This window comes from Dipodomys merriami, unplaced genomic scaffold (assembly GCF_024711535.1).
Source record: "Dipodomys merriami isolate MVZ:Mamm:240054 unplaced genomic scaffold, mDipMer1.0.p SCAF_7, whole genome shotgun sequence".
NCBI lineage: Eukaryota > Metazoa > Chordata > Mammalia > Rodentia > Heteromyidae > Dipodomys > Dipodomys merriami.
Genome location: NW_027206290.1, coordinates 16,115,620 through 16,141,512, shown reverse-complemented (window position 1 = coordinate 16,141,512; position 25,893 = coordinate 16,115,620). Strand labels below are relative to the sequence as shown.

General features: G+C 46.1%; 1 protein-coding gene across 1 annotated transcript in view; it reads right to left on the bottom strand.

The window, feature by feature from the left end:
* LOC138817153 (myomegalin-like) overlaps positions 1-22,826 on the bottom strand; it is a 54,760-nt gene extending 31,934 nt beyond the window's left edge. The window contains exon 1 of the mRNA XM_070007535.1: positions 22,562-22,826. Within this exon, the coding sequence (XP_069863636.1) occupies positions 22,562-22,776 (215 nt within the window). The 5' untranslated portion in view covers positions 22,777-22,826. The remainder of the gene's footprint in view (positions 1-22,561) is intronic.
* Positions 22,827-25,893: the final 3,067 nt, after the last annotated feature.

Sequence of the window (25,893 nt, the reverse complement as noted above, 5' to 3'; positions counted from 1 at the left end):
TGGCCATTTGCTGATTAATTAGAGGTAAGTGTCTCATGGACTTTTCTGCAGGCTGGCTTCAAATCATAATACTCAGATCTCAGGCTCCTGAGTAGCTGGGATTCCAAGTGTGAGTTGCTGGTGCCTTGCAAACATGAGCCCTGAGTGGAAAAGCAAAGGGATAGTACCCAAGCCCCCAGCTGTGTTGATGGAACACTGAAGTGAATTCAAGTTAAGGAACCTGAGGTCAAAATGTGGCAATGATACTCACTCATGCCTCACAAGCTTGTAGAATGAGGCATGAAAGAAGGGTTTGTATAATTACTCACTATCATGTGTCCAGCACTGTGAAGTCTATCTGCTAAAATGAATTTAATACATACTTTCGTTGTGCCAGTCCTAGGGCTTGAACTCGGGCCTGTTTACTGTCTCTGAGCTTCCTTTTGCTCAAGGCTAGCACTCTACCACTAGAGTCACAGCTCCACTTCTGTAATTTTTGTTGATTAATTTGAGATAAAAGTCTCACAGACATTCCTGCCTCATAGAGCTTCAAATCTCAGTCCTCAGATCTCAGGCTCCCGAGTAGCTGGGATTACAAATGTGAGCCACCAGTGCCCGGCAATACATACTTCTTCAACAATGATGCATATGCTTTGAATGCATAATAGCCTCACGCTTTGAGAACTGAACTCATCCCTTTCATAACAAGAACCCAACAGACATTCCTATCAGGCTTTCTGAGACTGTAACCTGTGAAATTCTTCATTGAAGATCAGCTGAGTGCTAAAAAGCAGTGTTAGTTGCTGAAAACTTAGAGCCACGGTCCATCCTTCAATACTTAAAAGAATGGAAAACACCGCAGAAACCAGCCACAGAAAATACACAGAACTAAGTACAGAAATAGTCCAACGGAGGGTATGAGGAAGGATCAACAGTCATCCTTGCAAAGGCAGGGCTAGGCATGTGGGTGGGAACAACTGCCTGAGAAAGCCCACATGCAGTAATTTTAGCTCAGGATGACTAAGGTGAATCACACTACAGTGCCCTTGGTCCACTGGAGATAATGCTCTTCTCATCGCGCCAAATGCCTGACACTCTCAAAGCAACGTGTGGGAAGATCTTGCTAAACCCACTTCATTTCCAAGTGTGACATATTGTCGTATGCTAAACACAAGTTCATTACTTCCTGTTATACTTAGTTTAAAGGTGGTTTAAAAGGGTGTTGCACATAATCCAATAAGCAAACGAGCTCCAGTGGCTCACACTTGTAGTCCTAGTTATTCAGAAGGCTAAAATCTGAAGATCACAGTTTGGAGCCAGCTCCAGGCTGAAAAGTCTGTGAAACTCTTATCTCTAATTAGCCAGCAAAAGGCCAGAAGTGGAGGTGTGCTCAAGTGTCAGAGCACCAGCCTTGAGTGAAAAAGTTAAGTGCCAGTTTGAGGCCCCCAGTTCAAGCCCTAGTACTGGTAGGCACACAGACACATACCCAGTCACACAAGAAATTTCTATAGGGACTGGGAAGGTGACTTAGTAGTAGAGTGCTTGCCTTGCATGCATGAGGCCCTGGGTTCGATTCCTCAGCACCACATAAGCAGAAAAAGCTGGAAGTGGCACTCTGGCTCAAGTGGTAGGGCACTGGCCTTGAGCAGAAGAGCTGAGGGACAGTGCTCAGGCCCAGAGCTCAGGCCCCATGACCGCCAAAAAAAAAAAAAAGAAATTTCTATAAAGCATAAGGAGCAAAGGACTAGAAATAACATGACAGGTTAAGGAAAAATTGCACCATAGTTTATTACAATACTATGAAAACACAACTATTAATATTATTATTATTGTAGTCAATGACTCCAAGTGCTTTGGCCATGATGGCTCAGCAAAACAAAATTAAGATCCTGCTCAACCTGCTGGCAACGAGATGTTCTCTGCCTGAGGAAACACATCCCTTGATGCTTCTGAGAGTTTAAAACAGAAGCCAAGAGAACCACACAAGACCAGCAGGACACCTCTCTTCTTCTGGACTTTCTTCTCACTTTAAATGCGGTTTAAATTGTTTTTGCCTGAGACAACTTGCAGAATGTTCTGAGCGCAATTTGAATTTTTATTTATAAAACAAGGCAGATCTCAATAGAAGCAATATTTGGGGGTGGAGGGTGAAGAGCCACTGGATGGACTGGGGGTCAGCAAGGCCTCACACAGCAATCCCTCAGCCACACCAGGTGAGCCTCCCAGGACTGATTGAGGGTTGGTTACTCAGGAGGCTGAGGTCTGAGAATTGCAGTTTGAAGCCAGCCTGGGCAAGAAAAATCTTAAGATTCTTATCTCCAATTAACCATCAAAAAGGTAGAAGCAGAGTTGGGGCTCAAGCAGTTGAGTACCAGCCTTGAGTGAAAAAGAGGCAAATGAGAGCATGAGGCTCTGAGTTTGAGCCCCAGAATTGGCACAAAATATAAACAAAGGAATAAAAACAAAGTAGATCGAAATTACCAAGACAGATTTTTCCTTCTCAAAACCCAGAAAATTAATTGCCAACAGCACCAACCAAGAAAAAAGGAAAGTTCATATCCAAGGATGCTTCAGTCACAGAATGATGAAAAAGAACATTTTCCTAATATAAAATGCTGCAGACAAAATACCAGCCAGATACTGGCATAAATGAATCAGACCTCTCTCCACACCAATGGCTGCTACCAGATCCTATGCCCTACCCCAGGCTCAGCCACGTTTCAGGGCAACACGCCATCTCTGGCTGTAACTGGGCCTCTGTAAACTGGACTCTATTAACCAGACCATATAAATGTCTGTCGTGCCTCTGGGCTAAGTATTAACACAGAGCAGACTAAATACACAGCAGCTATCAATGCAGACCTGTTAAGTTTCATGTTGCTATGGTAACAGGCATCTGGGCTTAGTGAAGGCTGCACTTTAGAAACATAGCAGAAAACAAACACGACTATCATCTTAAAATCTGAAACTGGACTACAGTCTTCCTAGGACGCTACTTCCCTTCCCAATTTTCATAGACACAGCAGGCAAGTTTGACTAATGCTTGCATTTTATGAAATCTAATTATAGGGCTGGGAAGGTGGCTCAGTGGTAGAGTGCTTGCCTTGCATACATGAGGCCCTGTGTTCGATTCCTCAACACCACATAAGCAGAAAAAGCCGGAAGTGGCGCTGTGGCTCAAGTGGTAGAGCACTAACCTTGAGCTGAAGAGCTCAGGGATAGTGCCCAGGCCTAGAGTTCATACCCCAAGACCAAGAAAAAAAAAGGGGAGGGCTGGGAAGGTGGTTCAGTGGTAGAGTGCTTGCCTTGCATGCATGAGGCCCTGGGTTTGTTCCTCAGCACCACATAAGCAAAAAGAAAAAAGCCGGAAGTGGCGCTAGCCTGAAGCTGAAGAGCTGAGGGACAGCGCCCAGGCCCAGAGTTCAGGCCCCATGGCCGGACACACACACACACACACACACACACACACACACACATACACACACACACACACACACACACACACACACGAATAAATCTAATTATAGGCATAACAAAACAGACCAGTTTGCTTTCCTAATCTTCAGTTTTTGTTTTTTATTTTTTTATTGGTGCTTGAACTCAGGGTTTCCTCCCCTTGCTTGGCTTTCTCATTCAAAGTGGGTGCTCTACCATTTGAGCCACGCCTCCTCTTCCAGCTTTTTGCTGGTTAAAGATAAGAGTTTCACAAACTTTCTTGCCTGGGCTGGCTTTGAACCTTAATCCTCAAATCCTCGACCTCTTGAGTCACTAGGATTACAGGTGTCAGCCACCAACACCTGGCTTGATACAGGGTTCTAATTTGCATTTTCCTTAGGACTGCACCACTAGATGCTTACTCTATGGACACTTGCCTTCGAAAATTCTCTTGTAACTACTTCAAAAAACAATTTGGCAATGTTTACGCTGAAGACACATTTCTGGTTATGCAGGGACTCTACTTCTGTACATTTACCCAACAGAAATGTGTACATATGTTCACAAAATATATGTGGTCATATAGTCACAAAAGATAATATAAGAAATATTCATAAGCCTAGTGCTGGTGCCTCATGCCTGTAATCCTATCTACTCAGGAGGCTGAGATCTGAGGATCTCAGTTCAAAGCCAGCTGAGGCAGGAAAGTCTGTGAGACTCTTATGTCCAATTAACCACCAGAAAACCTGAAGTGGAGTTGTGACTCAAAGTGGTAGAGCACTAGCCTTGAGCAAAAGAGCTCAGAAATGGTGCCCAAGCCCTGAGTTCAAGCCCTAGGATGGATATAAAAAGAAAGAGAGAGAGAGAGAGAGAGAGAGAGAGAGAGAGAGAGAGAGAGAGAGAGAGAGAGAGAGAGAGAGAGAACACCATCATAACAGCCCCAAACTGTCTATTAACATCAGAGCGGATAAATAAATCAATACATTTACATACAATACAGTCCTATTTAGAAGCAAGAATAAATAAACTACAACTACACAGTACAATGTAGAAGAATTCTAGAAGCATAAGACTGAGTAAAACAGTCAAATAAAAGTAGACAGCAAGCAATTCATTTACATACATTTCAAAACCAGGTGAAACTAATTAAGTGAGAGTAGCCACCTGGACGGCAGTGGCTCACACCTCTAATCCCAGCTACTCAGGGGCTGAGAGCTGAAGATCTGAAGGTGCTCTGTCATTCATGATAGCTATCACATAGCTACACTGAAGTTTGTGTAATTAACTGGGCTCTAAATACATGACTTGTGATTTTTCTAAATTTGACTATAACTTATATATATTTACACACACACACACATATATAAGGATAGCAGCTTTTTGTTTGTTTTAAAACAGGGACTCAATATAGAGCCTAGGCTTTTCTAGAACTTGCTCTATAGTCAAGACTGGCCTTGAACTTGATATTCTCTTGCCTGAGCTTCCGAAGTGCTGCTTACAGACATGCCCTGTCATGCCTGGCTCACTTTTTTTTCTTTTCTTTTCTTTTTTAATATATTTTTTTATTGTAAAGATGCTGTCCAGAGGGGTTACAGTTACATAAGTAAGGTAAGGAGTATGTTTCCTATCGAGCATTGTTTCCCCCTCCTTTGTTTTTCCCCTACCATCCCTTCCCTCCCCACCTCCCCAACTCTTCTCCCTACTTCCCCACCCCCAAAAGTTGTAAAGTTCATTTTCAACATAGTGTCTTGTACATCTCCTTGTTACAATGGATCAACCTGTATCCTTGTTTCAGCATTTTGTTATTTCCCTTCCCCTCCCCAAATTAGAAAAATGTATATACAAGATGCAGGGCACCAGAATCAAATACATGACAACAGGGGTTGTACCATGGGGGAAGAACATACAAAAGAAACCCAAAAAAATCACATAGTACGTTACAAACAACAGCGACAAAGATAAAACCTCTTGTGTCCTTATCTTAGGGTTCATTTCACTTAGGATCATCTTATACAGTCATATATACATAGCTTTTGACCTTTTCTGCTTGTCTGCTAAGATTATCCTAAATGTATACTAACTAGTATACATTGCAAATAAGGGAAACCATGGGACCTATGTTTCTTTGGGTCTGGATTACTTCACTTAATATAATTTTTTCAAAGTCTTTCCATTTCCTTACAAATGAGGCATTGTCCTTTCTGATGGAGGCATAGAATTCCATTGTGTATATATATCACATTTTCTTGATCCATTACCTACTGAGGGGCATCTGGGTTGGTCCCATATCTTAGCTATGGTGAATAATGCTGATTCTTTCCTTCTTAAAAAAATTAAACTGTCAAGCTTATTTATTGTCCTTAAATAGTTGTACCAGAAGGCTTCATTTAACATGTCAGCTTAGGAGTACAATGCCTCTTAGTCAATGTTTTTGTTTTAGGCTGGGCTTCAAATTTGACATCTTTCTGCCTCAGCCTTCTGAATGCAAGATTATAGACGTGTGCCCCTACACTTGCTACTTGCTGGGGATCAAACCCGGGGTGGGGGGTTGTTTTTGTTTTTGTTTTGAAAGCACTGACAGAGACGGAGCATCTGCTACTCTCCCCCATTACCACCAAAGGGTAAGGGGTCACCCAGCCTGCACCTGAGTATATCCAGGGACAGGAACCCCCTCTCTGCTCAGACCAACTTGTTAGAAGCCTTTACTGTCGCAGGAAGTAGTCACCTGCTCCCATGTGTCGATTTGGCCTCCTGAGGGATTCGAAATGGACGCATGCCTCTGCAGCCACCTGCTCTACAGAGCTTTGGAAGAGCAGCTACATCCGCCCATTACCCACCATCTCCCACCATCTCCTATCCAACAGACCCCTCAAGGGATGGCTTTGAGACTGCTCTGATTTTTTTTTCCACTTAAAAGAAAAATCCAGCAATGCCCCAAACATAGCACAGTCTCTAGGAGAGGGAAGAAGGGAAGGAGAGAGGGGGGAGAGAGAGAGAGAGAGAGGAAGAGGGAGAGGGAAAGGGAAGGAGAGGGAGGGGGGGAAGGCCTGAAAAGAGCAGAAAAGAGCCAAAAGTGGGAAGGGCACTCCCACAAAAAAAGTACAATTCACCTATCAATATATCAATATACACTCTCTGTAAATGTTCCCTCTCTGTAAAACTCACAGTAAATGGCTGGCTCACTCCTGTGGAGCCTGCCCATCAATGACTGACCCTGGTCTTTCGCAATGAGTACCGGTGAGCCTTGGGTGGACTTTCTGTGTGTGTGCAAGCCTTGCCCTCTCAGGAACCCTCCACGCCCGCACCTCCCCACCCCAAAATCCCAGGGAAATTTCCAAAGCTAAATCCAGGTACTGGAAGTGTGTCTGTGACCGAAACACCTCCTGAATACAACTAACTACCCCTCCAGCCACTGCTCCTGAGCCAGAAAGCCAGTCTCTGTGTGTGTGTGTGTGTGTGTGTGTGTGTGTGTGTGTGTCTGTGTCTGTCTCTGTCTCTGTGTGTGTCTGTGTGTCTGTGTGCGTGTCTGTGTGTGTGTCTGTTTGTCTGTGTGTGGGGGGGCGGGAGAGAAAGGGAGGACCTCCAGTTTAAGGTGTATTTGGAGGAAGGGGTGCGGGCGGAGAAACACGGAATTCCTCCAGCTTGCCCTTCCCAGGGGGATCGAATCCTTCCCGGCCCATGTGGGCCCCCCCTCGGTCTGCCCTTCGCCCTGGTGTGTCAGGGGGGAGGAAGAAGGTCAACGTGGCTGTCGGAGTGAGGGTGAATCTGACATTGTTCCAAGAGCAGGGTGCGGCGGGGGGGGGGGGGGAGGACTCCTCCTGGGAACCCCCAGAGCCGGGGAAGACAGGAAGCTTTTCTACCCAAACTTCTTCACGTGGAGAGCAGAGGGAGGGAAGCGGGGTTCTTGGAGCGGAGCAGGAGAACCCAGCTGACGATCTGGGCTGGGGACGCGCTGGGGTGGGATGGGGTGGGGTGGGTGGGGATGGGGTGCGCTGGGGTGGGCGATGCCAGGCCCGGTTGGTGAGGGGGACCTCTTTTTCCGAAGGCGCTGGGGGGCGGGGAGAGGCACCCCGAGTCTGCAGCTCCTCCTCCCCCCTCCAGTCTGCAGGGCGCTGAGCCAGCAGATGCACCTACCTGGCCCAGGTCCTCTCCATCCTCCAGTCGCTCTGCTGGCCAGGCGCCCCTCCTTGGAGCGCGCGGGTCTCCAGAGCAAAGGGCGCCCCACTTCTGATCTTCCCGCCCCCCACAACTTGTCGTCCGGCCACGGTGGTGAGGAGCTAGAGATCTGCCCCCCTGCTTTCTTTCTGGTTTGTTTGTTTGTTTGTTTGAAAGCCAGCGGGCCGTGGCCGCACCTCCGGCGGGCGGCGGGCGGCGGGCGGCGGGCGGCGGGCGGGGCGCACGGCGGAGACGCGCGGGGCTGGCACCGGGCGCCCGCCGAGCTGTCAACCGCGCGCGGGGCGGGGCTCCCAGCTGCTGGGAGGGGAGAAGGGCGGACTCGGCCCAGGGGACCCCGCCCTGACCACCCTCCGGGTCTCCAAGCCCTCACGCGGACCCGAAGGAAAGATGCAAAGGGTCCGAGGGCTTGGAGAATCTTCTAGGGCCTCTGCCCCTGGGGCTGGGAGATACGACCAAGGAGCTGAGGGGGAAATGTGGGGTGGACGGGGGAGGGGAAGAGATTCCCCCTCTCCCACCCCACCCCATCACCTGGCCCCAGGTAACCGACCAGCCAGAGATGGGGTCTGGAAGAATTTAGGGACGACCCTGGCTGAATGCAGACCTTAATACCAGACAGGGCACAGTGGGGTTCTGAGGGGTGAGCCGTTTTACCCGGATTTAGGGGACACCCCTAGATCCTTCCTGGGGAAGGACCCCCCTTTATGACCTTGCCATCCTCCGTCCCCAGCAAGCCTCCCTCCTCTGCTGTTCTAGCTCTTTTCTTTTCAGGTTTCCGCAGCAACTGGGCTCTCCCTGGAGCTCCCAGGAGGCGGAGGACTCCTGGAACCTCCCAGAAGGCTGGGAAAGCTTCAGGGACCGGGGCCAGCAGCGCCCTGAACCCCGTCCTCCCCCCACCAGTGGCTGCTGCAGACCCTGGGAAAGGCCGCCCCCACGCAGCCCTGCCTCCGCCCTGTGTGCCTCCGCGCGTGGCTCCGGGTTTGCAGAGGCAGACAGGCCGTCATTAGCGTGCTCAGCGCCTGCAGCTCCGTTTTAGCTCCCAAGACCTTTTTATGAAGTGACATAACCACTGCTATTAATAGTAGGACCACTAGCTTTTCTTTTGTGCCAGTAGTCCCGCCTGAACTACATCTCTGCTTGCTTGGTACTCTACTGCTTAAGTCAGCCCTTCATTTCCTATTTTTTTGTTTGGGAATTTTTAAAAACTATACTCTCTTTTTTGTATTGGGAATTGAATCCAGGACATTGTACTTGATAGACAAGCGCTTGGCCACTGAGATACATCTCAGACCTCTGTTCCTCACATTTTGCTGGTTAATTGGGGATAAAGGTTTCTTGGGTTTATATATCTTGGGTGGCTTTGGACTGAGATCTTCAGATCCCCACCTCCTGAGCAGCTAGGAATACAAGTACAGGTGTGAGACATCTGTACATGGTCATTTTTTTAATTAAAAAAGCAAACAAAGGTGTCTAGTACCCATAAGTAGCAACATTGATTTAGTTATACTAGTTTACAAATGACAAATTTGAGGCCAAAAAGGCCCAAAGTCTCTCCTGAGACTTTAAACTAGGGGTTCCGGAAGACCAGGTAACAAAACACTAGAAAGTTTAGAGGAGTTTTCTAAAAGATCCCTAGCCTAGAATTCCCCAATCCCTAACACTTAGTTTGTAGCTTAAAAACCACAGGGTCACCAGGACCTGGTGGCTCACACCTGTAGTCCTCACTACTCAGGAAACTGAGATCTGAGGTTGTCAGTTCAAAGCCAGCCCAGGCAGAAAACTCCAGGAGAATCTTACATGTCCAAGTAACCAGCAAAAAGTCTATAAGTTGAGCTGTGATTCAAGTGGTAGAGCTTCAGCCTTGAGCAGAGAAAGCTAAGAGATAGCACCCAGACCCTGAGATCAAACACTAATAGTACAAACAAACAGCAAATAAGAAACACACTACTCTGGACTTACAATGTTGCCAAGAAAAGTTTGTAGGATCCAATTTGACCTTAGACAAGACATGGGCCACCTGTCTTGAAAAGAATCTACTGTTGCCATTGAGGGAGGAAAAAACCCAGGCAGAGAGAGTCATATTTCCATCCTTCATACCAAAGCTGATGCTAAATTTAGTCATGTCTCCAGTCAAATTACAGGCTACTGGGCGTTGAAGAGGAACTCTGTCTACAGTCAGACGTGCATTCCTTAAAGCAGTAGCTCTAACAAGGTGAACTGTGGGGATTCAGATGTAGGCTAGAAAATAGGTTCATTTAATTCTGAATTGACACATTTCATAACACATTTATTGTAAGACCGTTGAAAAAGTACAGAGAGGTTTACAGAAAACCGAATTCTTTTTTTTTTTTCCCTGCCAGTTCTGGGGCTTGAACTCAGGGCTTGGGCACTGTTTGTGACTTTCTTTTGCTCAAGGCTAGCACTCTACCACTTGAGCTACAGTGCTATTTCTGGCTTTTTCTGTTTATGTGGTACTAAGGAATCAAACCTAGGGCTTCATGCATGCTAGGCAAACACTCTACCACTAAGACACATTTCTAGCCCTGGAATTATTCTTAATACCCACAGATAATCATTTCTAAGTTTGTTGATTTTCATATGTTTTTTTCCTTCCTTATCTTTAAGAAGTTTTACAGCTAAGCATAGTGCTTCACACTTGTAATCCTTGCTACTCTGGTGGCTGATATCTGCAGATCATGGTTCAAAGATAGCTAGGCTAGAAAGCCCATGAGACTCTTATCTCCAATTAGTCACCAACATGCTAGAAATGGAGGTGTGGCTCAAATGGTAAAGCACCAGTCTTAGGTGACAAAGCTAAGGGACAGTGCCCAGTCCCTGAGTTCAAGCCCCAACAAATTTTAAAAAGGAAAGGAAAAAGGAAGAAAGACATTTCCAGCTCTATTTCTAGCTCTGGTAAGTCACTTAAACCCTGTCAATGACCATAAATACCAGACAGCACCATTGTGAGAATAAATAAGATCACATATGAAAAGTGTTTAATTCATTGTTGAGCACATCTTAAATATTCTTGCACCACAGACATCTTTTCATTCATGTTTGCATGACACCAGGATTCCAACCTTGACTCTACTAGTACTTGGGAATGAGTGTGTATGTGTGAGTGTGTATGGGGGTAGATGAGTGGGGGCCGGTGTCAGTACTCAAGCTTGAACTCGGGGCCTCATGCTCTTGTTTGGCTTTTTTGCTCAAGACTGGTGCTCTATGAGTTTAGCCAGAGCTCTATTTCCAGCGTTTTTTGGTGATCAGTTGGAGATAAGAGTCTGTTGGACTTTCCTGCCCAGGCTGTCAGAGACACAGACTCGCGTGACTCCACCTGAGGATACCTGTGCTGTGTGAAGATGTATATGCTGACAATCGAGGAGACGCTCCTCCATCAATCTGACAACAGTTGGGGTATCCAGCTGTAACCTCCAGGCCAGAAAAGAGGAAGCTCTTTCCCTATCTGGACAAGGGTCTGGATGCCCGGCCGCGACCTTGGTGGAGGACATGGGGAAAATGCCCTTTATGCTCCTCCAATTAATTCCATAGAACAACGCCTCAAGCTTCCTTTCGTGTTTTTTAATGGAGTCCACCTGCACCTTGCTGTCTCTTTATTATTTTTGATCACATGGATCTGCTTCCCTTTTGTTGACAATTCTTCCTGCTCACTGATTAAAGGTTGTTAACTCTCATTGTCTGCATTCCCCAAAAATTGTTTAAGGTTAACTTTCTGTCCCATGACTGTCCTGTGACTGCCCCATCACTGCAGATCCACTTTCTTTGCCTGTATGTTGCACACAAGCATATGATGTTCTAATAAACCTTGGCCATACATGCACGGTGTGGTCCACTTTCTGCCTACCAGTACTGCATTCCCAGGTCTCACTGTATGAACAGCAATACCAGGCTGGTCTTTTGAAACTTGTTCCTCAGATCCCAGCCTCCTGAGTACCTAAGATTACAGGTGTGAGCCACTAGTTATAACTTTTATAGTTATAACTTTTAATTTCAGATCCGTTCCCAACTACTCTCTAGGGTAAGCTAGTGACCCAGATTTTCCATTTCTCAGCTTCCTGGGACATCATATGAGACCAAATCTCTGAAAAGGAAGTTGTTGAGCACCAGAAAAGTGTACATTTCCTCCCTTTATCTCCCAACCTTCATCTCATGTCGTTCAGAGTGTGTGTGCACATGCCCGTATGTGTGCTTGTATGTATGTACACTGACACGTGCATATTCAGATCCGCCTCCTTTGATGGAAAGGCTTGTCTGTCAGCTGTAACAAAAACCTCAAGAAATTATGACCAAGCTTCCAGACAGCTGGTGGTAATTTACTTACACATCCCCCCTCTCTCCTTTCAACACCCACAATTTATGTACATCTGATCTGGGGGAGGGGAAATCCTACGAGAAATGCAGTATGTAAATTTCCACAAGGGGTTGGAATAGAATGGAAAGACGTGTGAGAATTACAGGAATAATTCTCCCTGCTTGCAACATCACTGTTGAGTTGTCTTTAAAATTGAACAGACTGCTAATACGAACAAGAAATGAATCTCTGGACCCAGGAACAATACTGAAACCAAGCATCTATGGCTCGTGCCTGTAATCCTAGCTACTCAGGAGCCGAGATCATAGGATCATGGTTCAAAGCCAGACCAGGCAGGAAAGTCCATGAGACTCTTATCTCCAATGAACTACCATAAAAGAAGCTGGAGGGCTAGGAAGGTGGCTCAGTGGTAAAGTGCTTGTCTTGCATGCATGAGGCCCTGGGTTCGATTCCTCAGCACCACATAAGCAGAAAAAGCTGGAAGTGGTGCTCTGGCTCCAGTGGTAGAGCACTCGCCTTGAGCTGAAGAGCTGATAGACAGTGCCCAGGCCCAGAGTTCAAGCCCCACAAGCCACCAAAAAGAAGAAGAAGAAGAAGAAGAAGAAGAAGAAGAAGAAGAAGAAGAAGAAGAAGAAGAAGAAGAAGAAGAAGAAGAAGAAGAAGAAGAAGAAGAAGAAGAAGAAGAAGAAGAAGAAGAAGAAGAAGAAGAAGAAGAAAGAAGAAGAAGGAGAAGGAGAAGGAGAAGGAGAAGAAGGAGAAGGAGAAGGAGAAGGAGAAGGAGAAGGAGAAGGAGAAGGAGAAGGAGAAGGGGAGAAGAAGAAGGAGAAAAGGAGAAGGAGAAGGAGAAAAGGAGAAGGAGAAGGAGAAAAGGAGAAGGAGAAGAAGGAGAAGGAAGAAAGAAGAAGAAGAAGAAGAAGAAGAAGAAGAAGAAGAAGAAGAAGAAGAAGAAGAAGAAGAAGAAGAAGAAGAAGCAGAAGCAGCTGGAGGTAGAGCTGTAGTTCAAGTGATAGAACACCAGCTTTGGATGGAAAAGCTAAAGGGACAGTGCCCAGGCCCTGAGCCAGGCCCTGAGATCAAGACCCACAAGCAGCGCATGCGCAAGTATGCACGTGCGCACGTGCAAGCATGCGCGCACACACACACACACACACGTTTCAAAATGTAGAACAGTTGAAAAAATAGTACAGTCTTGTAAACCCTGCACTTGATAAATCAATTATTTTGCCATATTTGTCTTCTCTCTCTTACTTACACACACACACACACACACACACACACACACACACACACACACACACACACACATACTCAAGCATTGCTGATATTCTGGTGAACCATTGGAAGAACAATGACCATTCTTCCCAGGTCAGCTTGCATCACTAGTAAGCAGATTATTTCACCCCTTATAATATTATTTTATTTTATTTTTGCTAATCATGGGGCTTCAACTCAGGAACTAGGCGCTGTCCATGAGCCTTTGTGCTCAAGGTTAACACTCTACCACTTGAGCCACAGCACCACTTCCAGCTTAGTTTATTGGAAATAAGAGCCTCACGGACTTTTCTGCCTACACTGGCTTTGAATGGCGATCCTCAGATCTCAGCCTCCTGAGTACCTAGGATTACAGGTATGAGCCACAGGTGCCTGGACCTCTTAAAATCTTAAGTACTTCAGTGACTTTCTTTCAGTCTTTTCTGTGGATGTGTTAGCATACATTCTTCTACAAGAGAGGAGGTTTCATTGTACCATTTCCACACATGTATACATTGTATTCTGACCAACCCCCCATTCCTCTATGACTCAACCCATCCCACTTTCCATTCTTAAAATAATTTTAACAGGTTCCATTATTCTATGTTCATACATGCAAATTAATTAAAAGACCATATTCCTCTGTAGTAATTCTCTCTCTCTCTCTCTCTCTCTCTCTCTCTCTCTCTCTCTCTCTCTCTCTCTCTCTCTCTCTCTCTCTCTCTCTCTCTCTCTGTGTGTGTGTGTGTGTGTGTGTGTGTGTGTGTGTGTGTGTGCTGTTCCTGGGGTTTGAACTCGGGATCTGGACATGGTCTTTGAGCAGCCAGCTCGAGGCTGGCAACTCTACCACTTGAGCCATAACTCCACATTGGGCTTTTGGGCTGGTTAGTTGAAGATAAGACTCACAAACTTTCCCATCCAGATCTGATTTTGAATGTCCATCCTCAGATCTCAGACTCCTGGGTAGCTAGGATTACAGACGTGAACCACCCATGCCCAGCTGCAGTGGTGTGTGTGTGTGTGCGTGCATGTGTGTGTGTGTGTTCTTTTCTAGGTACAAGGGATCAAACCCAGGACGCTGCACTTGCTAAGCAAGTGCTTTGCCACTGAACTATATCCTAGCACTTGCAGTGATTTTTCTTAACCAGTGTCAGGAACTACCCCCATGGCTATTTGAGGCTCATATCTGCATAACCAAGATGGCTTATCAAAATAGGCATTCCCAGGTCAGACACCATGAATGAAGCCTGTAATCCTGATTACTTGGGAGGGGAGCATGGGGGAGGGTTTGAGGACCGCGTAGGAGTACAATGGAGTCCAAAGACTCCATGTCAACCAACAGTTAGGCACAATGGCAACTGCCTGTCATCCCAGTGACAAAGGGAAGCACAACTAGGAGGATCACTGTCCAGTTTTGCTTGGGCACAAAGCAAGACCCTATCTGCAAAATGACCCACAAAAGGGCACGGGCAGAAGCGTGGCTTTAGTGGTAGAGCGCCCTGCCCAAATATATGAGGCCTCAGTCCCACCACCACCACCAAAAAATAACATAAAATAAAATCCTCCCAGAGCCAAGGCAAAACAGGCAACAGACAAATCCCTCTACCATGTTTTATCTCTTAGCATTTTAAACAGCTGTGTTTCTCCTTTCTTCCAGCTAGCAAGGGTTCAAAAATATTAACATATTGCTTCAGAAAACAACACAATCAAGAAAAGTCATTAATGAGAAAATTTTCACATTGCATTTCGCTCTTGTTTTCCTTTTCACTTTAGCATATAAAAAGGCTGAATACTAAGCTGAGCGCAGTGTGAAACATCTGGCAATTTTAGACAAAGACCAGCAAGCCTCTGCAGTCCTTCCTGGGTGGAAGAATTCCCCAAGCCCAGCCCAGTTCTTCCCATTATGGTACAAAGACAAACACATCCAACATTGACCACTAGAATAATTCCTTTAAATTAAAATAAAATACTTCAACTACATCAATAAGTGACATGACAGGCACAGAAGACCTTAGGTTTACTCTAAATCACAGCTGTGGTACACAGAAAATTATTGCAAGCTGGGTACCAGTGGCTCCTGCTTGTAATCCTAGCTACTCAGGAGGCTGAGATCTGACGGTTGTGGTTCAAAGCCAGCCCACGCTGAAAAGCTGATGCTTCACATGCAGCCACGAAATAATTAGAAGGCAATTTTTCAAGAACTTGTACTTTGTGTGTGTGTGTGTTTGGTGGTGTAGGGAACTCTGAGGCTGAGCTGTGACACCAGGAAAGGGTTAAGAGGTTGGCATGCCACCTCATCACCACTCAGCAGTCTGAGAGCTGGACCTTGGGAAGGTCAAACAGTCAAGGCAAGACAAATGTGTAAACTACCACCCTATGGGTGTTTAAGTCTGGGCTGTTTGGACACTAAAGGCTTGAGACCTTGGAAATAAGGTGAATGTCTGTGTTACAGTTAAACGTGTATCACTTCCCTCTGCTCCCTAACCATAAGGAAGTCAGTTATCACTATGTGTACAAACGATACCTCATGTTGATGGCTGTAACCACAGGTAGATTGATACCTTATTTTCTGCACATACCTGTTGTCATCTACCCTGTAGTAAACTAAATAAATACGCTTGCTAATGAGAACTTGGAGTTCAGAAGCTGGAGAGCTGGGGATCCCCTGGAGCCCCCTTTCCCTCTCTCTCTCTCTCTCTCTCTCTCTCTCTCTCTCTCTCTCTCTCTCTCTCTCTCTCTCTCTCTCTCTCTCTCTCTCTCATTTCTTTTTTTTTCTTTTTGCCAGTTTTTGGTCTTGAACTTAGGCCCTGGGCACTGACCCTGAGCTTCTTTTGCTCAAGGCTAACACTCTACCACTTAAGCCACAGCACCACTTCCAGCTTTTTCTGTGTATGTGGTGCCGAGGAATTGAACCCAGGGCCTCATGCATGCAAGGCAAGCACTCTACCACTGAGCCACCTTCCCAGCCCCTCTTTCTCATTTCATTGGCCTGGTATTCCATCCCACTGTGCTGTCCCTGGTTGTGGTTAGCAACAGGTGGTATTATGATTAGAGTTCAAAAATCTCAAGCTTGTTACTACTGAGCTACATTATTCCAGTCCTTTTTCTGCTCTGGTATTCTATTTTGTTCTTGGCAGTTCAGGACTTTGAGCTTGCTAGGCTGGCACTCTACCACTTGAGTCAAGCCCCTAGCACTGTATTTTACTAGTTATTATGAAAATGAGGTGTCTTGGACTTTTCTGCCCAGACTTTTCTGCCTCAAAACACTATCCTCCAGATCTTAGCCTTCTGAGTAGCCAAGGTTATAGGCAAGAATCACCAGATGGTTACTTTTGAGACAGGCTGTCAAGTTGGCCACACCTGCCTATTTTATGCTTTTTAAAAGTTTTTATTGTTATTATAACAATATTTACAGTATTTCAGTTGCATAAGTCAAGTAAAAAGTACATTTCTTTTTAGACAATATCACCTCTTCCCTTGCTCTCTTCCAGTTTTACCCTCCTCCCATCCCACCCACACGTATAATTCAGATGTTTTGTAATCACTGAAATGACAGGTGTAGGCCAGGCTAGATCTTGGTTGAGAAAGGATTTTGCAAATTTTTCTGTCCAGACTGGCCTTGGACCATGATCCTTCCAGTCCTTTTTGTTTGTTTTTGTGGGTCATGGGCTTGAATTCAGGGCCTGGGAAATCAAAGCAGCCATGCTTCCTCCTCTGGACAGGCCATGATGAGTGAATGTAGTATAAGTGAGCTGCTTAGGAAACTTCAACCTGGAGCCTCTCCTTGGGTGACAGGCTAATTCTCAGTGCCACACCTCATGCTGGGACAATGAGAACGGCCTATATGTGCGCCCCCTGCTGGTGGGATCTGACATATACCTGGCCTCCCTTAGATTTGGTTTGGCCCTAAATCCTTCCCTCCCTCCCTTCCTTCACTTCTCTCTCCCTCTTTCCCTTCCTTCCTCCCTCCCTCCTCCTTCCCTCCCTCCTTTCCTTCCTTTCTCCCTCTCTCTCATTCTCCCTCCCTCCCTCCCTCCCTCCCTGCCTGCCTGCCTTCCTTCCTCCTTGCCTGAGCCTCTTGAGTGCTGGTACCAGGCCTGTGTCACCATACCTAGTTTATTCCCTATGTTCTCACACCTGACCTACTTCAGTTATTGATGCTACCTGCCAGGTTTGCACAGGCCTGAGGCATCTGCATCTTCCTTCTGATCACTTGGTAAGTCCCCGGTGGTGAGACACTGAGCTGCCCTTGTTGCCTCTCCGTCTGTCTCACACGGCCTGCCCTTGTGTCACCTTTTTCACCTGACCTGGAATCAGAGCTCTGAACCTCAATCTGGAGCACTGAGCCACTGGCCATAATTTCAACCATCTCTTCACCTACGGCCTGATTGCTTCCAGTTTTCTTTTGCTGAAGTATATGTAGGTCAGGACTAATCAGGGCAACAGCAGGGCCCTAAATTCAGCTTGATTTTTTTTTTTTTTGAACAGTCATGGGGCTTGAACTCAGGGTCTGGGCATGTTCCCTGAACTCTTTTGCTCAAGGCTAGAGTTCTACCACTTTGAGCCACTGCTCCACTTCTGGTTTTCTGGTGGTTAACTGGAGATAAGAGTATTGCTGGCTTTCCTGCCCTGGCTGATTTTGAACCCTAATTCTCAGATCTCAGCCTCCTAAGTAGCTAGGATTATAGGTGTGAGCCACCAGCACCCGGTTTCAGCTTGGTTTTATTTCCAATGATTGAGCATTATTTCTTGATCATCTTTGACATCCAGTTTTGCCTGACCCCTGTGGTAACTGCACTGGAGGAAAGAGTAAAGGGAAGGGCCAGCAGAGACAAGAGGGTGACAGTGAGACACATAAAAACTCTTTTAGCCAGGCACTGCTGGCTCACGCCTGCAATCCTAGCTACTCAGGAGGCTGAGATCTGAGGACTGCAGTTCAAAGCCAGCCCAGACAGGAAGGTCTGTGAGACTCTTATTTCCAATAAACCAGCAGAAAACAAAATGGTCCTGTGGCTCAAGTGATAGAGCACTTGCCTTGAGCTGAAGAGCTGAGGGACAGTGCCCAGGCCCAGAGTTCAAGCCCCACAATTGACCAAAAAAAAATTCTTTTAATAATATCTTCCAAGGATGTTTGGAAGAAAGATTGAGCAAGTAGAGCCTGAGGCTGTTACCGTTCTGAGAAGGCAGGTCAAAATCTTTAAGGAGGCTTATATAGCTTATCATAGTCTTCAGCCTCAGTTCTGGTTATATTCCCTTTTCTTTCCTCTCCTTTTCTTTTGCTATTTATTTATTATTTCTTTTGATGTGGGTTCTGGGGCTTGAATTCAGAGCCTTGTGCTCTTCGGTGGCTTTTGCACTGAAGGCTGGGACTCTACCACTTGAGTTATACCACTATTTATAACTTTTTCTGGCTAATTGGAAATAAGAGTTTCTCATTTGTCTGCTCGGGCTGGTTTTGAACCATGATCCTCAGATCTCAGCCTTCTGAGTAGCCACAGTTATAGGTGTGAGCCCCCAGCCCATCTTCAGAATGTAATTTTACTTTTTACTAAGAATATTTCCCCTCCTTAGGTGATAGATGCAATTCATAAAGTTGCTTCTTGTTGAAATTATAAGGCTGTGCATTTTCATACCAATATTGGAGATTTCAAAGTCAAGATTGATGGAACTAAAAGATGCAATGGAGACAAAAAGCATGGTAAGACATGGGATCATTTCTGTTTGTGCACTAGGTCATTCATCCATGCTTGCATTTCTTGCATTGACTCCACTTTCTCTGAGCTCATATATAAGGTTGGATGGGGGAGTGGGTGAGCACACCACCCAATGGAGAAAATGCTGTGAGTGTCTGAACCTTGTATTCTGGGCCCTGTGCCGGCTGGCTTCCTTGCGGTCTTTGTTCTTTGAAGAGTGTCCCAGATTCTCCTTTGAAATGTGCAGCTCCCCCATCTTTATTAAACTGAATATGAAGCTGATGGCTTTTGGATAGAGTCTGTGGTTCCATTCTGGTACTCTTCCTTTTGTTTTCAACAGGTCATCCATTTCTCTGCTGACCCGCAAGGCATTTGCCATTTCAAATCAGAAAGCATATCCTTAAAAAGTCAGGAATCTAACAATGTAACATTTTCATATGTATGTTCATTTGGACACCAGAGTATTTTTTAATCCAAATGGTCACAAATAATTTTGTTTTGCTTTGATTTGCTTATAATTCTGTTTTTATTTGATTTATAAGGTTCAGCTAGGACTGCGGATTCTAAACTTCTTGAGAGCAGTTTTACATCAGTTTTAGTGTTCTCCCATCAAGGCTCAATAAATACCACAGATTGAATTTGGATTATGCAGAGATGCTTTCATATATTTTCTAAATAATTCATATTTTTTTACAAAAAAACCCACAACTTATGCCCCAAACACCACTTCCTCATTAAATCTGGGATACTGTAGCTGCTACAGTTACGTTTTGAAACTGTTCTCTACCTGTTCCTGAAGAACTGAGTGTGTATGTGTGTGTGCATGTATGTCTGTGTATGTTTATGTGTATTTCTATTGGAACTGAGGCTTGAACTTGGGGCCTGGGTGCTGTCCCTGAGATTTTGTGCTCAAGGCTAGCACTCTACCACTTGAGCCACAGCAACACTTCCAGCTTTTTAGTCGTTAATCTCCTGCTTTGGTTGGCTTTGAACTCAGTCTCCTGAGTAGCATGAGCTACTGATACCTGGCTGAGAACTGATTTTTAAATAAAGATCAGAATAAAATAACTTCAGTGAAGTTTCTGAAACTACTTCATTTGCAAACATGAAATTTCAAAATCAATTCAAGATAAATGTAGAAGTAGTTTGTCAGATGGATAACTCCTTAGGAAACAGTGAACATTTGCTATCTATTTTCACAATTAACCTACAGGGATCGGATGCAGCTCAGTGATAGAATACTTGCCAAGAATGTGTGAGGCTCTGTGGTTCAGGAACACCCCCCTTCTCCTGCCCCCCCCCCCACAGAGTGAAATGTAATCTCACTGTGGAAGCTAAGGCAGGAGGCTTATGACAAGGAGTTTTGATCCATGTTGCATTTTGTTTCTTTCCAGATTAAAAACAAAACAAAACAATTAAAGCTAGAAACTGCTGGAGGCCAGAGGCTCATGCGTGTAATCCACTCTGGAGTCTGAGATCTGAGATTCGATGTTCAAAGCCAACCAGGGGCAGGAAAGTCCCTGAGATTCTTTTTTTTGGGGGGGGAGGGGGGGTCCGGTCATGGGGCCTGAACTCTGGGCCTGGGTGCTGTCCCTCAACTTTTCAGCTCAAGGCTAGAGCTCTACTACTTGAGCCATAGCACCACTTCCACTTTTTTCTTTTTGCTTATGTGGTGCTGAGGAATCAAACCCAGGGCCTCAGGCATGCAAGGCAAGAGCTCTACCACTGAGCCACCTTCCCAGCCCCTCCCTGAGATTCTTATCGCCAATTAACCACCAGAAAACTGGAAGTGGGAAGTGGCGCTGTGGCTCAAGTGGTAGAGCTGAAGAATTCAGGGACAGCGCCCAGGCACAGAGTTCAAGCCCCACCACCGACAAAAAAGAAAAAAAATAGAAAATGAAAATATCAAAGAATAGATACTTCTTGTTTCATTTCTCCTTAAAAGCAATAATTTTTAATGACTTCCTTAATAGAAATCTGATTCCTTTAAGAACTGTTATTTGACTGTCTTTGACTCTGTGAATAGCATAAGGAATTAAAACAATTAAGTTTTAAGCCGGTTGCCCCATGGATCACACCAGAAATCTGGTGTGATCCGAAAGCCAAGGCTGGAGGGATCATGGTTCAAGGCCAGCTCAGGCAGAAAAGTTCTCAAGGCTCCATCTCCAAAATAGCCAGCAAAAAGCAGGGCTGAGGTGTGGGCCAAGTGGTAGAGCACTAGATCAGCAAGCACTGGACCCTGAATTCAAACTCAAAGACTGCCAAAAAAAATTTATTTTCATAGACTGTCTCCTAGTTCACCAATATAGTGGAATCCTGAATACAAATCTAATAAGTATATACTTAGTATTTTTTAATCCAATTCCCAATTTTATACCTAGGGACTGAGGCCTAGAGAAAGGAAGCAATTAAAAAAAAAATCGAGGGGCTGGGAAGATGGCTCAGTGGTAGAGCGCTTGCCTTGCATGCCTGAGGCCCTGGGTTCGATTCCTCAGCACCACATAAGCAAAAAGAAAAAAGCCGGAAGTGGCACTGTGGCTCAAGTGGTAGAGCGCTAGTTTTGAGCTGAAGAGCTGAGGCACAGCGCCCAGGCCCAGAGTTCAAGTCCCACGACCAGACCCCCCCCCAAAAAAATAATCGGGCTGGGAAGGTGGCTCAATGGTAGACTGCTTGCCTTGCATGCATGAGGCCCTGGGTTCAATTCCTCAGCACCACATAAGCAGAAAAATGTGGAAATGGTGCTGTGGCTCAAGTGGTAGAGCACTAGCCTTGAGCTGAAGAGTTGAGGGACAGCTCCCAGGCCCAGAGTTAAGGCCCCACGACCAGCCAAAAATAAATAAATAAATAAAACTCCCAGTTAGTTCAGGACAGCTTGGAGACTGAAGCCCTAACTGCTTTGTAGTTTCATTTGTAAGTTACTGGCCTCTCCTAAAAGACAAAGCTAATGTTTTGTGACAAGGACACACTTATTATATCTATCTATCTATCTATCTATCTATCTATCTATCTATCTATCTATCTATCTATCTATCTATCTATACATACATACATACATACATACATTCTATCTCCAAAATAACCAGCAAAAAGAAGGAAGAGACTAGGAAAGAAAAAGGAGCAGCACAACCTCTCTTCTCCCGGAAATCTCACGCATGACAGATTGTCATGGGACTACATGGAGAAGGCCTCATCTGCGCAGTTTTCCAGGCCAGCGTAGGGGAGCAGACTGGCTTTGGATGGAGCTCATCCTCCGACCCAGTGGGTCGGGGCTGCGGCTCTGCAGGGTTGAGCTGGTCTGGAAGGAAGGCTCGTGGCCAACCCCCCTGCTGTCCGCATCGCACAGACAGATCCCCAAAGAAGAGGCCGAGGAAGCAGATCTCACCAGCCGGCCCTGTGGTGCAGAGCTTAGGCGTGGCTCCCTGGGCCAACCTCACCTCCACCAACATGTCCCAAGATCTTGGGGTGCGGGGCGTGAGAGCCAAGGCGCCCCACACCTTTTCCAGGACAATCTGGCGCCACACCTTATTTCCACGCTCCCCATCGCAGTCCTCCTCCTCCTCCACCTCCTCCTCCTCTTCGCATCCCTGCCCCCCGCTCCCGTCTCCCCATCTAGAAGTCCGGATCTCCAGCGCCAGGACTCCGTCCCGGCCTCCCCTCGCCCACCCCCTGCTTCCCGGGGCGCGGGGGGCCGTGCGCTCACCTCCTCCAGGGCGCAGCCGCCGCCGAGGCCGCCTCCTCCTCCTCGGCCGCCACTGCCCAGCTCCTGGCGGGCTCCCCACGTCGTCCTTCCCGGCTCGGGGGCGGCTGCGGGGACGGCGGGGCGCGCGCTGCACCCCCGAATCGGAGGGGCGCGCGGCGGGGCGCGCGGCAGCGGCAGGCACAGGGGCCTCGCGGGCCGCTGTCCGTCCTCGGCATGGGGTCCCCGGCCTGGCCACCGCGAGCCCGGCGCCCGGGGCCTTCCCAGTTCCCTGGGACTCGTCGGCGCGGTCCTCCGGGCTGGGATGTGCAGCTGCCTCCCGTTGCTAGGGTCCCGTTGCTAGGGTTCCACCGGAGATGCTCTGGGACCCGCCTCCTCCCAGGCTGCCGACGGCTCCGCCCCGATTACTCGGGTCCCCCTCCTCCAAGCACCCCGCCGCCCCGCAGCGGCCGTCGCCGTCCCTTCCCTCCCCAGCCCTGCGCTCAACCTGGAGGTCTTTTGACTCTCAGATGCCACTCCAATATCACCTTGCTCTCTCTCTTTTTTTTCCTTTTTCTCTTTTTGTGCCCATACTGGGGCTTGAACTCAAGGATTTCTGCTCTTCCCCGGCTTTTTTTTTTTCTGCTCCATGCTGGTTGTCTAACACTTGAGCCATACCTTCCCTTCCAGAATTTTGCTGGTAAAATTGGAGAAACAGGTCTCATAGAGTTTTCAGCACAAGCTGGCTGCTTTCTGCGATCCTCACATCTCAGCCTCCTGAGTAGCTAGAATTACAGGAGCGGGCTACCCGCACCTGGGTAAAAACACCTTGGAGTATTCTAGAGGCTCAGTTGGGTCTTGTTCTATCAATATCAGTATTTTAACTTTTCTCAACAGCGATTCATAGAGCATATTGAAAAAAGTTTTGCAATGATGTTTGTTTTTTGTTTTTGTGGGTCTGTCCTGGGGCTTGAACTCTGGGCCTGGGTGCTGTCCCCTCAGCTCTTCAGCTCAAGGCTAGTACTCTACCACTTGAGCCACAGCACCACTTCCGGCCTTTTCTAAAGTTTATGTGGTGCTGAGGAATCAAACCCAGGGCCTTATGCATGCAAGGCAAGTGCTCTACCACTGAGCCACTTTCCCAGCCCAAGTTTTGCAATGATGTAAGACTCGCCAAGAACCCAATTCACAATTTCAGTAATTTTAGACAGGATCTTATCATTAATGGCAACAAAAAACGGTAGCTACCAAGAAAAACCTGTACCATACCCACCACAGAACATTAAAATACCAAAATAACTTTTGTTTGTTATAAAATTCAAGTTGAATGCCATATGAAATGCATAATAGTCAGCTCCAAACTGGGCACAGATGGTCAGGCCTGTAATCCTAGCTACTCAAGAGGCTGAGATCTGAGGATCAAGGTTCAAAGCCACTCTAGGCGGGATAGTCCATCAGACTCTGATCTCTTATCAACCAGCAAAAAGCTGGAAGTAGAGGTGTGGTTCAAATGGTAGAGTGCCAGCTCTGAGTGTCCAGAACCTGAGCTCAAGCCCCAGTAATGTAGCATGCTCAAACCTCTTCCCCTGTAAAGGCTGGCAGGGAAAGAACAGCTGGATTTTGAGGTCCCTACAACAATTGGCAACATCCCAGGAGGAAAAGCAGTTAACATGGCTTCTGTCTCCTGATAGGACTTAGGTTGTCTTCTGTACTCAGCTGTTCTGTTTCCTTCCTCATTGAAATCTTAAGTCTCCCAGTATTTACACACAGTGAGACCAAAGGAGGATACGAGTAGGAGAGGAACACAAAGTGCAATGCCTATGTGCCTTTGATCATATAAAATAATATTTATTGAAATGAACTCCAGGAAACAAGAGGGTTTTTACTGTTTTCTGTTCTTTGTGTCTTGTTTGTTCATTTATCTGTCTTTGGGAGGGTAAAAGGGGCATAGAAGAGGAGAGAAAAAGGGTGAACAAATGCAGCAGTGGCATCTACTAGACACTATGTTGAAAATACAACTTGTGGGCAGGGTCAGGAGGGAAAAATTGGGAGACAGCAAAGGAAGGGGTGACATTGTCCAAGAAGAAATGTACTCATCACCTGACTTATATAAACTGTAACCCTTCTGTATATCATCTTTATAATAACAATAAAATTTAATGAGATAAAAGTAATCACAAATAGATAAATTATTCATAAATGATCTAAAACTATCATTTGTAAATAACATTCCTTATATATGATATTAATGCATGATATAATTTATATGGTATATTAGTCATTTAAATGGCATTCATAATGTGTTTTTTGTTTTTGCTTTTGTTTTCATAATGTGTTTTAATACTATCATATGCTCTTAATTCTAATAATTTAAATGGTATTTGCTTATAAACTTCTATTTATTTAAATACTAAAAGGAAAGAAGAAGTCTGCCAGTGATGGTTGACCATTTTGAGAAGATGCTAGGCTCAGAGCAGGTGCCTTCTGGTTTGCTGTCTGCCTTGCAGTAAAGAGCCTGCCTGCTCACTTGGAGAAGGCCTCCTGCTTTCACCTAAATGGATGAAGTCTGCTCTGTTCCAGAATGAAACATTAGCAAGGTATTTGGGTGGGCTCAGATGGAAATTCACATTCTTTGATCATACTTTTCTTTTAAAAAAAAAAAAAAAAACAACTCTTCCTGGGACTTGAACTCTAGACCTGGGCTCTGTCTCTGAGCTTCTTTTGCTCAAGTCTAGAGTTCTACCACTCTGAGCCACTGCACCACATCCAGCTTTTTCTGAGTAGTTTATTAGAGATAAGAGCCTCACAGACTTTCCTGCCGGGGCTGGTTCAAAGAAACCATGAATCTCAGATCTCAGCCTCCTGAGCAGCTAGGATTACAGGCGTTAACCACTTGACACCGGGTTGAAGAGTATAAAAAGTAGTATCAGGCTGAGCGTGGTGGTGTCCATCTGTAATCCCAGCATTTCTGAGGCTGAGATGGGAGGAATCAGAAATTAAGAAGCCTGTTCTCTTCTATTTTGCCCTCTTCCAACTCTTCCATTTCAGCTACGAGGATCAAATTACAGGCTGCGAAAAACAAAATCGAAGACACCACACACACACACACACACACACACACACACACACAGGCTGCGAAAAACAAAATCGAAGACACCACACACACACACACACACACACACACACACACAGGCTGCGAAAAACAAAATCGAAGACACCACACACACACACACACACACACACACACACAGGCTGCAAAAAACAAAATCGAAGACACCACACACACACACACACAGGCTGCGAAAAACAAAATCGAAGACACCACACACACACACACACACACACACACACACAGG